This window comes from Protomyctophum bolini (assembly GCF_963924005.1).
Source record: "Protomyctophum bolini genome assembly, chromosome: 2".
In the NCBI taxonomy this organism is placed as follows: Eukaryota; Metazoa; Chordata; class Actinopteri; order Myctophiformes; family Myctophidae; genus Protomyctophum; species Protomyctophum bolini.
In genome coordinates, this window is record NC_137863.1 from 44188907 (window position 1) to 44202008 (window position 13102).

General features: G+C 41.2%; 2 protein-coding genes across 3 annotated transcripts; one reads left to right on the top strand and one right to left on the bottom strand.

Moving 5' to 3' along the window:
- Positions 1–409: 409 nt before the first annotated feature.
- LOC308330523 (uncharacterized protein) lies at positions 410–3140 on the bottom strand. 2 transcript variants are annotated; one of them, XM_080785416.1, is made up of 3 exons: positions 2905–3140; positions 1603–1834; positions 410–1249 (listed from the first exon to the last, which is right to left on the bottom strand). In XM_080785416.1, exons 2-3 carry the CDS (start codon positions 1796–1798, stop codon positions 537–539), a joined length of 909 nt encoding a protein of 302 aa, XP_080641542.1. In that variant the 5' UTR covers positions 1799–1834; positions 2905–3140; the 3' UTR covers positions 410–536. The 2 variants fall into 2 exon arrangements, with proteins under 2 accessions (XP_080641542.1, XP_080641541.1); XM_080785415.1 differs by having other exon boundaries at positions 2729–3140.
- Positions 3141–3747: 607 nt separating this feature from the next.
- Positions 3748–12610, top strand: LOC308321950 (F-actin-capping protein subunit alpha-2-like). The gene is made up of 10 exons (XM_080773083.1): positions 3748–3869; positions 5743–5806; positions 5918–5969; positions 6109–6166; positions 9100–9306; positions 9432–9511; positions 9657–9735; positions 9845–9916; positions 11097–11159; positions 11315–12610. The coding sequence occupies exons 1-10, from the start codon at positions 3831–3833 to the stop codon at positions 11453–11455; spliced, it is 855 nt and encodes a 284-aa protein (XP_080629209.1). The 5' UTR covers positions 3748–3830; the 3' UTR covers positions 11456–12610.
- The last annotated feature ends 492 nt before the right edge of the window (positions 12611–13102 follow it).

Sequence of the window (13102 nt, forward strand, 5' to 3'; positions counted from 1 at the left end):
ATAAGCACTAACTGGTCTCTGGACACAAATTTGTAAAAAAAAATATATAATATTCTAAGGCAAAAAAAGACATCTAACACCATGTGCAATGGTGTGCAATCTGCCAATTTCTCTCGCACAAATATTGTCCATATGTAGCTCAGTTTAAGAGATTGGTTAACCCATTCTGACCGGGAACCCGTTTTGGTGTTATAGCATCATGTTATGCTTTAGCTATTGAAAAATAGCAGATCTACAAGCTCATAGCGCGCCACCGAGTGGCGCGCTACGAGCTTGTAGGTCTGCTATTTTTGAAAAACCGAAGAACGAACATTTTTTAGAATCTGATCTCAGGTCAGAATGGGTTAATCAGACCAGTGTGTGTCCAGGTGGAAACCTCGTATGAATCTGATCTCAGGTCAGAATGGGTTAAGTTTATTCCTCAGGTCGGAGCAACAATTTTAGGTTAGCTAGAGTGGTAGCATGGATGTATATCGTGCTGCCAGAGTTCAAGGTTTCAAGGTTTGGAGGAGAAACTCTCCCTCCTTGGCTCTTAGCTAGCATGACACCTTTGAAAAACGGCTCCAGTCTACCGCATGGCCATTCTCCACATAGGCCCCGTCCACGTCAATCTCGGCATGTAAACGGTCCACTGTGTCCGCCGTGGATTCCTGTCCGGACAACTTGGTCTCCCGCTCGAGTCTTTTCTTCTTCACCGCGGCGATCTTCCTCACGCATCTCAACGACGGCAGCGGCTGGTGCTGTGCCCTCAGCAGCATGTATCCTTTGACGCCGCACGTGGCCCGTATCTGGCTCGCCTTCTCCATGGTCTCGCAGGACCACTTGACCCCTCTGCCGCTCCTCTGGCAGAGCCGCGCCAGCTGGTTGACGTTGAACATCTTCTCGATGTTCTGAACGAGGCTCTGTTTCTCCCACTCCAGCTTGTGCTTCGCTCTCTTCTCGTTCACCACAGCTTTCAGCAGCATGGCTATCCTCTCGTCCTTCTTTCGGATTATGTCCTTCAGGTACACCACTTCACAATCTGTCGCGTCGGCCGGCGAAGAGTAAGGCGTCCCGGTTACATCGGGCTCGTGCAGTTCTTCCGACTCTTTAGACTGCAGTTCCACAGAGGTTTCACAGCACACCGTCGAGGTGAGATTATCTGCGCCGTCGAGAGGACACAAAAACACACATTGTAGAGGGAGTCCAAAAGACTCAGGTTTCAGTATTCTCTCTCCCGGGCCATCGTCCATAACGATGACGTCCCCCCCTGCAATAGACAGAGAGCACAGTATGTTGTCAAAATGAAGATGAAGAATGAGAAATGTAAATAGTCCATTTCCAAATAGCCCAAGTATAAAATAGGGCTTAATTGTTTTGTAGACTATATAATCAAAATCTGCAAGGTCATTTGCAAGTAAAGGTTTTCAAATAATTGTAGTGGAGTAAAAAGTACAATATTGGCCTCTGAGAGATATAATGGAGTATAAGAAAACGTAAATATGCAAGTACAGCATAAGTACCTCAACCGTACTTTCACCACTGGTAATGACAAAATAAACATGGATATGTTTTCACTTCATGCCATTTTGTACAGTATTAACCCGTTAGCGTTTTCCTCACCACTGTCTTCCTTGTCTTTGGGCCCCTTCTCAGAACTCTGGCTGTAGGAGTGTTCAACGCTGTGTCTCTCCGGCAAAGGAGACTGGGCTAATGTTTTGGTCAAATTCTCTACTATCCGACGTAGAGTTTTATTCTTTTTGAAGTGGGGGAATTTCGTTGGAATAGCATTGGGCTTTAACTTCCGCAGGTTGTCCATGCGCCTTGATTCATACTGTGATTCCTCAAAGTGGTCCTAGAGACACAGTGGGGAAAATTAAAAGGGTTTAGTTATGACTCGCCACCAACAGGAAGCATATTCACGTCCACGATATGACACAATGCTTTTTATAATGGGGTGAATCTAGAGTTGCAATACCCTTCGCGTGGGATAGATGCATAGGGACCCTATATAAAATCATCCAAATGTCAGAAACTTTACGTAGGGTTCCCGAGAGGGGCTGTCCTCAACGTAGTCATGGTGAAATTGAGTGACCAATAAAAGCCAACAACCAACAAAGCAGATGAAAGAAATATTACTTGAAAATAGTAAAGGTGTAAAGATGGCTGCCATTATCAATTCATTGTCTGGTTTCTCTGAAAATAGAAATTCGACTAGGTCATACGAAATGTTCTTCAACCACCATGACATGGTTACAGATTAATTTGAGAGTCACTGATTAAAACATGACAGTTCTAGCTCCACTAACTCATTACCCAAAGACCCAGTTGCTCATGATCTACAGAATGCCAGGCATCTCCCAATAGTCTGATAGGGTGTACTCAATTGTATTGCACTGATTTTTGGTCAACACTTATCTCTGGAAATTGGTTTGCAACATGTCATTCACAGCAGTCAGGAAGTTGGGATATTCAACACTTGTTCAGCTTGTTAGGCTATAAGATACAGATACAGTTACACTCCCACACTGTACAGTGACACTGTACAGTGTGGGAGTGTATTTGATACTTTCATGGAAATATAACACTGAGTGTTATATTTCCATGAAAGTATCAAATGTTCTATTGGCAGCCATCTTGTTGTACTAGCTATAATGTCTGACCATCAATTCTAAGTATCAGGTCAATGCACTCTCATAGTCATATTCAGTGTTGGGATTTCAAAGAAATCTGGAGGAGTGATCATCACCTCGCACAATCTCGACCTGTCATGTGCTTTCCAGTTGCGCCTCCCAACCATTTTCTCCCATATCTCTCTTCTGACGGGATCCCGGGGGAAACAGTGCAGTTTCTTGCCCTTCTCGTTACGACTAGAACAGCCAGTAGCAGAACAACCGCCCATGTTGACAGACAGTCAGTCCTCACTTTATGTTAGAGGTTGGAGCCGATACCACCAGCCAGTGACTTTCCTCCAACTAGTACGTCATCAATGTTAAGTCCCGGAATGACAACAACCACGCATGCAATGCCAATGTGTGTACTTATACTTTGACTCGCTCCCTAACGAAGCAAATTAACATTAATCAAACACGTGTTTGTCAAATCGTGGAGGTTTGTGCTGCCCAGTCCTCCACGCCACGGATCAGCTTGTTGGTTTGTTGTTCCTGTGATGATGATGATGATGATGGCTTGTTGTCACGTGACAACTGACTTCTTCCTGCTCAAACACTCGGGGTTGCCAGGTTGTGGATGTTAAAGTGACGAATGTTACGAATACTTTACTGTCTACTTTAGTTTTGAGGTTGAGCTTTTAAAAATCAAATATAGGTGCTTTTTAAAAATCGTCACCATTCTCCATTCCCCTGGTATTCCTTTGTGTGGTATATGTGTTGACCTGATTGATTGATTTGTTGATTGATTGATTGATTGATTGATTGATTGATTGATTGATTGATTGATTGATTGATTTACGTTTGTATTAACAGTATGCAGAATAGGTACATTTCAAGCAAAACTCGATACAAAAACTTTTAACTGTGGACAACATCACAACACCATAAAGCATGACACTTGTTTGCATTAGGGGTCCAGTCCACCCTTTTCAATTCATCAGAAAACCTGCACTGGGCTTTTATAATTACACACAGGTTGATTAGAATTGTTCAGTAAATAATGCCTTAGTTTGATTTAATGCCTCACTAGTATACATCCCCAAAGAGTTATTGTCAAAGTGACCAATGTTTTTAAGACAACCTCTTCCTTGTTTTGGATTGTTGTGCTGGGTGGAGTCACACACATACCTGGCAACTCTGACGGTCGCTCGCTTTGTTAACAGCGTCTAATGAGGCAAGATGGCAGATTTTGAAGAGCAGCTTACCGACGAAGATAAGGTATTACCTTGTTATTTAATCATTCTACATGTGATGGCCATTTTCACATGCTAGTAACTATCGATGTTCTCTGAAGACGTTCTCCGGGGGGAAAATGGCAGCTTAATTTAGCTCAGCTACATGTATACGAGCAGAGGAGCTAGCTAAACAAGCCCATCTGGATGAGCTCAGCTGAGCCAGGGAGTGTAATACATGACAGTTCAGTGTTGTTGCACAATTTCAAATACAATATGGTGTTATTTAGGGCTTTAGGCTGTTTAATTTCCCGTTTAACACGTGGTTGCTGCAGTTATGTTAGTTTTAATGGGAGAGTTACAGTAGCTGTTGAAGAAGTTAGCTGACGCTAAATCAAAGGAAGTCAATGTACTTCCTGCATTTACTGTTGTGCTAATGACCAGTCTTCCACACCCACTTATGGATAAGCTCAGATCTGTCAAATTCGGACTCCGTTTTTCTTCCACTCCTATACATCTACGTTCCTATCTTCCCCTGCGGGCTTGCAAAGACTCGTTTTTGTGACTGCATGCAGCAGCTTGTTGTAAACTAATGCTTGGCATTCCTAGCCTTAAATCGTTGGCGACCCTAATGGTACAGCCACGTCTGAAATTACTCCAGAGGACATGCTGGTATAATTAGCTTATTAATTACAGTATGACAAAATGATTGAAATCCACATTTTGAATATACTCCAACTTGGTATACATGAGAAGTTGTATAATTATGTGTACCATCGCTACAGTGTAGTAGCACATCTTGAACCTACTATGGCTGTTAAACTGAATTAACTCTAGGCTGTCTTCACATTATGAAGACAATTCTGATGGTTTCTGAATAGAGCACATTGGCTACTTGGGACGAGACTGGATCTAGGTTACCCACTGAGCCACTGACTCTTCTTCAGACAGACAATAACTCAACCCCATATGTAGGTCATTGCCAGTTGCAGCCTTGAGGCCAAATAACCAATGGAATGGCTTTAATAGAACACCCACAATGACACCTAGCAGTAACGACAGCTCTAATATAGAGGCTATGGTATGTAGGATTGCAGTGACCCCACTTGCATGAGCTTAGGTTTAGAAAATGGGAAGGGTATGTTGATCTATTAATGTGCTTCAGCCCGGATTTACCTGTACCAACCAACTAACCATTGTTGGCTATTGACAAAAAGCAAGTGAAACTATTCCCATGCCTGTAGCCCCACTGCTCCACCCCTCCACCCCCACCCCAACTTGTCTGTGGCTTCGACACCATTATGCTTACACATGCATACAGGCTGCTAAGAAAAGCCCATGGGTGACAGATCCTGCCTGCCATCTAAGGAGAGGCCAAAGTGGAGCTATGAAGTCTGCAGCCAAGACCGCTCTCTGCTTCACTCTAGTGGCTGGTCACTTTTACGGTCCTTGGCTGAAGCCCAGGCCATTCTAGTATAGGTCCTGTATGTGTACACACAGTGCACATACAAAACCTATACTAGAAAAAATATCAACCCACAGTAACCCTGGTGTCCCTAGACTTAAGTGCCAAGTTGCCCAAAACAAATACATACTGTATGTACACTGTGCAGTATGTATGTGTTTTGGGAAGTTGCTGGCACTTCCGTTTTATCAACAGTCAACAATGGGCCGGGAGATTACCTGAGCAATAAAATACGTCATCATCATGACATCACAAAAGAGAAATACCTCAGGCCATAAATAAAGTGCAGTGCAATCGCAGTTAAGGATCACATCTACAAACTGAGTTCAATTCAGTGAATATCTTAGTTACACTAGCATTGGTTTTGTGAAGCACTTTTGTATTTATAGGTGAACAAATAGGCATATTAACTTCTTTTTAGTATGGTAACATTACAAACAATATTCTTTTGCAGGTCCGTATTGCGGCAAACTTTGTAATCCATGCACCTCCAGGAGAGTTTAACGAAGTCTTCAATGGCGAGTGTGCTTTGTGATTGAACTCAACCTGACTGCACCATTCAAATTGCTCTCATTTCATTGTTTACAGTACACAACTGGTTAACGCTTCCTATGTCTCATTATTTTCAGATGTGCGACTGCTGCTTGACAATGATAATCTTCTCAGAGAAGGCGCAGCACAGTGAGTTGCATTTGTTTCTGTGTTACTGTTTCTGCACATTTTAAACATTATACATTGGGGGCGTGTGTGGTTTCCACTTGCTTAATTGTACCACTTCTGAATTGTGTTTCCATGTTATTCCTCTATCCTTTGACAACAGTGCGTTCGCTCAATACAACATGGATCAGTTCACCCTTGCCCGAGTTGATGGCTATGATGTAAGTCTTTTAAAAATGTTTAATTTTACTACCTCCTCCTATGAATTAAAACAAAAATCCTATTCAAGTTGAATTATTTAATTGTCAACACAATAGGGAATATGGGAAATGGTGTGGCTCCATCTCGGACTACATCTGTCCGAATGAGTGTATATTAGTTCTGCCAACAAATGTTCCATATTCGAATGAATATTTGAATGTAAAAAATAAAAAAATAAAAAAAATTAAATTAAGAATAAATTCGAATTAAAAAAATAACAAACAAAAATTGCTGTGTGAGTTCTGGCGAGACTCTGTGCCACGTAAACTAAAACATTATACAACAATTAGGCTATTAAGATAATTATGAATCATTAATTTCAAGACTCATTTCTCAGCACCAACCGCAGCCCATACAGGGCCGGACCATAATATTGGTTGGTGACAGGTGCCAGCAAAAAGTGCCTCAACTCGCCAGAACGAAATGGTCTAAATGGTCAAAATAAAATCGTTTTTTTTTTTATGTGTTTTTTTTTTTTTTTTCATATGAAGACAGTTTGAATGTTGAAGAAGGTTTTTATTCCAACAGATTGTTCATTTGGGCAAATTAAACGTATACATTTATATGTCAAAGTAGGCTTGTTTTTTAACAATGTTTTGGGACCGGAGAAGCGCAGTTCTGAGATTTGCATGTTGTTTTCGATTGGTCCTGGGATCTCTTTGTCCTGAGGTTTCACGCTCTGGTCACCGCCCATTAGCGTGCTTGTGTTTGTAAACAAATAATTATTCTACATGGCTATAGTATGGAGGAGCTTTTGGGTTATACTTTACAGGAAAATAAACAAAACCACGTAGCTACTCGCTCAAATACGCTTCCCAGCCTGGAAGCTATTTCTACCGTACTTCCACCATCACACAACAACAGGCTAAAAGCTAGCTAGCCTAGTTAGCTAGCTGTCGTGTGTTAACAGAGGGACATTGTCTTAACTGCTGAGATGTTGTCATAAGCATCTAAACACATGTTTTCACTCCTAAAATGTATAAAACTAATAATACATGTGAAACGTTGCCCGTTAGTGCTATATTGCTTCATAGCCATGGAAGTTATTGCTTGTTGCTGCTTGTTCCTCCTCCACCCGCGGCGCAAATAGCCAAGAACACTCGTCTTTTCTTTAAATTATAACTCGCTCATTTTTTGCTCATTTAAAAAAAATCAAAATACTATATAAACTACGAAATTCGGGCTTTCATTTGGTATACAGATCGTTTGTGTAGGCCGTCTCTACGAAACGGTATCAAGTGAAAAGGAAATGTCGGGAATTCGTTTTGTGTAAAAGATTATCGTCAAATATATGGCCGTTAGTACTGTTAATTCAACATCCGGTGAGGGGAGGATACGGATTGTGTATGGAAATCAGCGCATACAGTGGGTGGGCTTTAGACCGGATGTAAGCCTTGCACACTAAATAGAAACCATGCAGGCATGTGAACGGATGTTTATTAAAAATAGCAAATCTACAAGCGCACAACGCATCATAGCCTGATGCGTCGGTTTTATTTATCTAAAATACTGGGTCAATTGTCTGACTTTGATTGCTGCCTTAAAGTACTGTAGACCTGCATAAAATAGTGTAGCCTACTGCAGGTATTTACAACACAATGTAAAAGCATTGGTCTAAAACTACATAGCCTATATCCATTGAAAACTCAGTTAGCCTACTAGTTACTTTTTAGATTGTATTATTACAAAACATACACTAAACAACTTCAGTCCTACATTTCTTTACTTTAACTCAAGTAAAACAGTGTGTCCACTCAACTGTCATTGACAGGTAACCTAGTGGGGGAGTGGTTAGTGGGTGGGGGAGTGATTATGCAAGACATAGGGGTGTGGACAAGCATCTATTGTCACACCCATTCCAGAGGTGCTAAAATCTGAAGAATCTTTGAAGGGAAATTTCTCTACTTTGCATTTGTATCTGTTATCTGTTTCAACAAGTTTTAGATGGTCATATCTCCTTCAGTTATTGTCCAATTTCATTGAATGATACATCATATGAAAGCTTACATTCTGTACTTTAATAATCTGTAATAATCTGTAATCTGTAAAAATCGAGTTGAGGACCAAAGTGCTGGCCTGTGTCACTTAAATTCTCTTTCTTTATCTATATTATAGATAAAGAAAGAGAAAGTTTTACAGCATATTAGGCTGCAATATTCATATCATATTCATATCAAAATCATATATACATTCGACATTCAAAATCATTCGAAATTTGTTCGAATACATGTGGTGTTTTAAAAAGGAATATTCGAATATAATTTTTTGGCCAATTCTGGCAGCACTAGTGTATATATATGTCACAGTACGATTGGAAAACCAGTACGATTGGAAAAAGGTCCACTCGGTTTCACGGACGGAGGCGCGCCGCCTGAAGGTGACTCTTTGAGCCGCGTGAGGCACCGCCGAGCGAGCTTAACCCATTCTGACCTGAGATCAGATTCATACGAGGTTTCCACTGGACACACACACTGGTCTGATTAACCCATTCTGACCTGAGATCAGATTCTAAAAATGTCAGTCGTTCTTTGATTTTTCAAAAATAGCAGACCTACAAGCTCGTAGCGCGCCACTCGGTGGCGCGCTATGAGCTTGTAGATCTGCTATTTTTCAATCACTAAAGCATGACATGATGCTAACACCAAAATGGGTTCCCGTTCAGAATGGGTTAAGCAAGAGAGTCGCCGTGCCGAGCGCTACAAAGTCAGCTTCAGTTGACTCAATGCCGTTTGAGTCATGTACCGATACACAATCGTCAAGCAATCATTCGCTATCGTTCACTATAGTTTTGAGCCAGCACGTCGCTCAAAACGCGGCCACCACCGAACACGGGGCAAAGAAAATAAATAACTGCAACCGTTTCCCCCACTACTGTATATTTCCTCCCCCATAGGTGCTGATCACGGAGCACGGAGACCTGGGCAATGGGCGCTTCTTTGACCCATGCAACAAGGTGTCCTTCAAGTTTGACCACCTGAGGAAGGAGGCCAGTGACCCTCAGCCCCACGAGGGCGAGGCGGCCCTCGTCCCGTGGCGAGACGCTTGTGACGCGGCGCTGAGTGCCTACGTCAAGGAGCACTACCCCAATGGAGTCTGCACGGTAAGCTCCAGCTAAACGTCTCTCTTTGCTCTGTGATGTTAGCAATGCTGCACATAATCATATGATCACGAAAAGAAAACCCGTTTGAGCATATCTTTGACTAGACGGTGTCCTTTCTGTCGCAGGTTTATGGGAAAACGATTGATGGCCAGCAGACCATCATTGCGTGTATTGAGGGACATCAGTTTCAACCTAAGAACTTCTGGTAAGTCGACTGAGGCAATTGGATCTGGTAGTTCAATGTATTAATTCATAAATGTGACACTCGAGTCATTTTCTCTTCATCGTCTCCTCATCTACCTCACTGTTCACGATTTATTATAGTTTTGGCAACTATTTTTCCTTTTCAGGAACGGTCGCTGTCGGTCCGAATGGAAGTTTAGCATTTCCCAATCTACAGCGCAAGTGAGCGGAGTCCTGAAAATACAGGTATGTTTTATTTCAATTGAACTATAGGTTCAGGGTGCAACACTGGTCTTTTACTGGAACTTTTGTGCAATTTGTTCTAACGGTAGTGTCCTTCCACCGTCCCATCCAGGTACATTACTACGAGGATGGAAATGTCCAGCTTGTCAGCCATAAAGATGTTCAGGAAGCACTGACCATATCTGTAAGTGTGCTGTTTTATTCAACCATTAGTGCTACTGAGAGGAGACAAAGATGTGGCATTCACTTTTGCCATATCTTCTACAGTCACGTTTTATTTAGGCTTTAGCTTTATAACAGTCAGTATGCAGTGCCAGTTGGTGCCACAGGGTGGTGCACTGCTCCCTTTTGTTTTGCTGTGTGTAGAAGATCTGACATCATTTCTGACATAGATTATGCTTATATTATAACTAACCTAACCAAGTACATAATAAACACAAATTCATTAATTCAATTATTGAAAATGCACGTTACAATTATGAGGTGGCACTATTATTTAAACTTCACCACCACCAGCTAGCCACCACAACAATATCATTGTTGCAATTTGTACTGTATATATTGCAATTTGTACTGTATATTAAATATACAGTACACATTGCAAATGCAATAATGATATTGTTGTGGTGACAAATGTTGTGTCTTTAATGTTCAGAATAATACCCTAATGGAAACAAGCCATAGTGCTTTCTTGGATAATAAAATCCTCTTAGCAGACCTTGTATTGAACTGCAGGCTACGTTCCTGTGCCTTTTTCTGCAAACGGTTTATAAAGTAATCAATCTATGGAGGTATAGCCTATGCACCTAAACGCTGGGCTCTCAACAGTCACGCGGTTAATTTAGAGCCAAATCAAAAGCAGTTGAGTTGCTTATAAATTGTAAAAAAAATAATAAGTGCAGACAAATTGTTTTGGCTCTATAGTTAACGTGATTCATAAAATATCAGACGGAAAGACGTCGTCGAGTCATTGGCATTCTAATCAGTCAATCTAGTCATGCCAAAGACTCTGAAAAATGGGACCCAGTGCCTCCCTGCTTGGCACTCAGCACTATAGCGTCATGCCCAGTGGGTGTACTTGTACATCGAACCCGCGACACACTTATCAGGCAGGGGTCCCTAGCCGATCTACATCTACACATATCTTTTGCTGAATGTTCACCTTATTATGGCATAACCCAGAATAAGGCCATCACGATTGGTTTTTTTCTAAAGCTGATTGGTGTAGACTAGACATACTGTACAAGGGTAGAGAAATATACAACGTTAAGTGAATGTGTTTGCGAAGGCAACATTATGTTAACCCTCTCATGTCGGGATTATGTTAACCCTCTCATGTCGGGATGCATTCTATGTTTCGACAGAATGAGATTCAAACCGCAAAGGAGTTTGTGAAAATCATCGAGGATGCAGAGAATGAATACCAGGTAATGAAACGGGAAAACAACTATTTTTCTATCTTGGGTCTTCACCAGAAATGTTGCCATAGAATTCACAGATCACATCAGCAATCTAAAGTTTTTTGTTGTTTGTCCATAGTTGTAACAGGGACACTTTGTAAGGGTCTTTTTCTTTTTTGCAGACGGCCATCAGTGAGAACTATCAAACCATGTCCGACACCACGTTCAAAGCCTTACGCAGACAGCTCCCAGTCACTCGCACCAAGATCGACTGGAACAAGATCCTCAGCTACAAGATTGGCAAGGAGATGCAGAATGCTTAATGACGGAAGAAGAGGCTATGTCCGTTCATTTGATACCAAGAGGAAGAAACAAAGCGGACGCTTGTGCAAAAAGATGACATTATTACAGTAATGTCTCTCTCTCTCTCTCTAAAGACAGACATAGTTTTTGGTTTTTGCCAGGGAATGATTGCTTCCATGAGCACCAAGAGGCAATATGGGCTTCATAATTCAAAAGGACTTTTGAAAGGTGCAACTAATAATAGCTCACTTGCAAATATATTATTTTGAACAACCAAGGCCTTTGGTGACACTGTGAAAGTTTGGGTGATTCCCTGCCACACACACACACACACACACACACACACACACACGTCAACATACACACTGTTTTGACCTCTCAAGGCTGACTTCTCAAATTGTACACCCCCCTTCCCCCTTGCCTTTCATGTAGCAAACATTTCTTCCATATAGCATAAAATTATGCTAGAAAGCTTCCATTGCCTAAATTATTTTTGAAAAGCAAAGGACTGTATGCAACGTGAATCTCTTCTGACTTGACGGCACTAAATTATATAGGTCCTTATTCGACAGAGTAATTATCTTTGTGTCACGCTGGCTTAATGTCATTAAGCCAGGGGGTCTAATTTTACCCCCACACTTGTCAACGACTACATTTTGCCTTCCTTCTCCTTGAATTGGGAGTGGTAGCTTTTTTGTTCTCTCTAGAGTGGAGAGATTTCAGTTATTGAGGTGAATCAATAGGTTACCTACTGTACCAATAGGCCCCTCCCTGCATTAGAATATTTCCCACTGTTTGCCTTTAGCTTTTGCTATATTTTTTTATACAAAATGTAAGTACAGACATTATTCAAAACAAATAAAATGTGTGCACCAAATATAATATTGCAACTGTTGTCATCATTACATTTGTGTTAACATCATGCTGATTATGGTTGTCAAAGAGCCTATAGGTGTCAAACTGTATTTTCTTAGATGGCTACTACAGTACAGTCTACCACATAGAAGGGACATATGGATGAATTTGGCAATGCCCGTTGTAATGAAGCACATAGAAATGCAACAGAATTGTTATCCTTTTTGTCATATTTAAACTGTATAGACTATGCATTTCCTGTGTCCAGCGATGTCTGTGATCAACTGTGTCAATTAAAAATACACATTATTCTGCCATTCATCATGCGCAGTGGAGTTCTTGTGTCTACATACGTACCTAGTACCTATTCCTTGAGTTATTACATCAATTGCATCCTCCTGTATTGCCCTATAATGCAGTGACTCACTGTATGCACAAATCCATCATAAACTTTAATAGTGCATCTGTTGCAGATCTATTTAGACCACGTCTACAGAATAAATGTTGCTGCCAATTACACTTATGTTTCAAGAATTATGCAGTGCATGCATTTTTGAAACTCCTTGATAAATGTTCCCTAGAATGGAAGAAAAAGAAAGATTCTAATCTAAAGGCCTTTAGCAATGAGTCCCGGTGATGTCTGTTACCACAGTGGGCGGGGGGTGGAACTTGACTTTACCTTTGGTTTCGCCATTTTTAACTCATTGGTATAACTATCCAAGGAAGTCCAGTAATGCAAATGACTTTTCTCAAAAATAGTTTATTAACAATGTGTGTTCACTTAAATCAAACATTCGCTACAACAACATTCT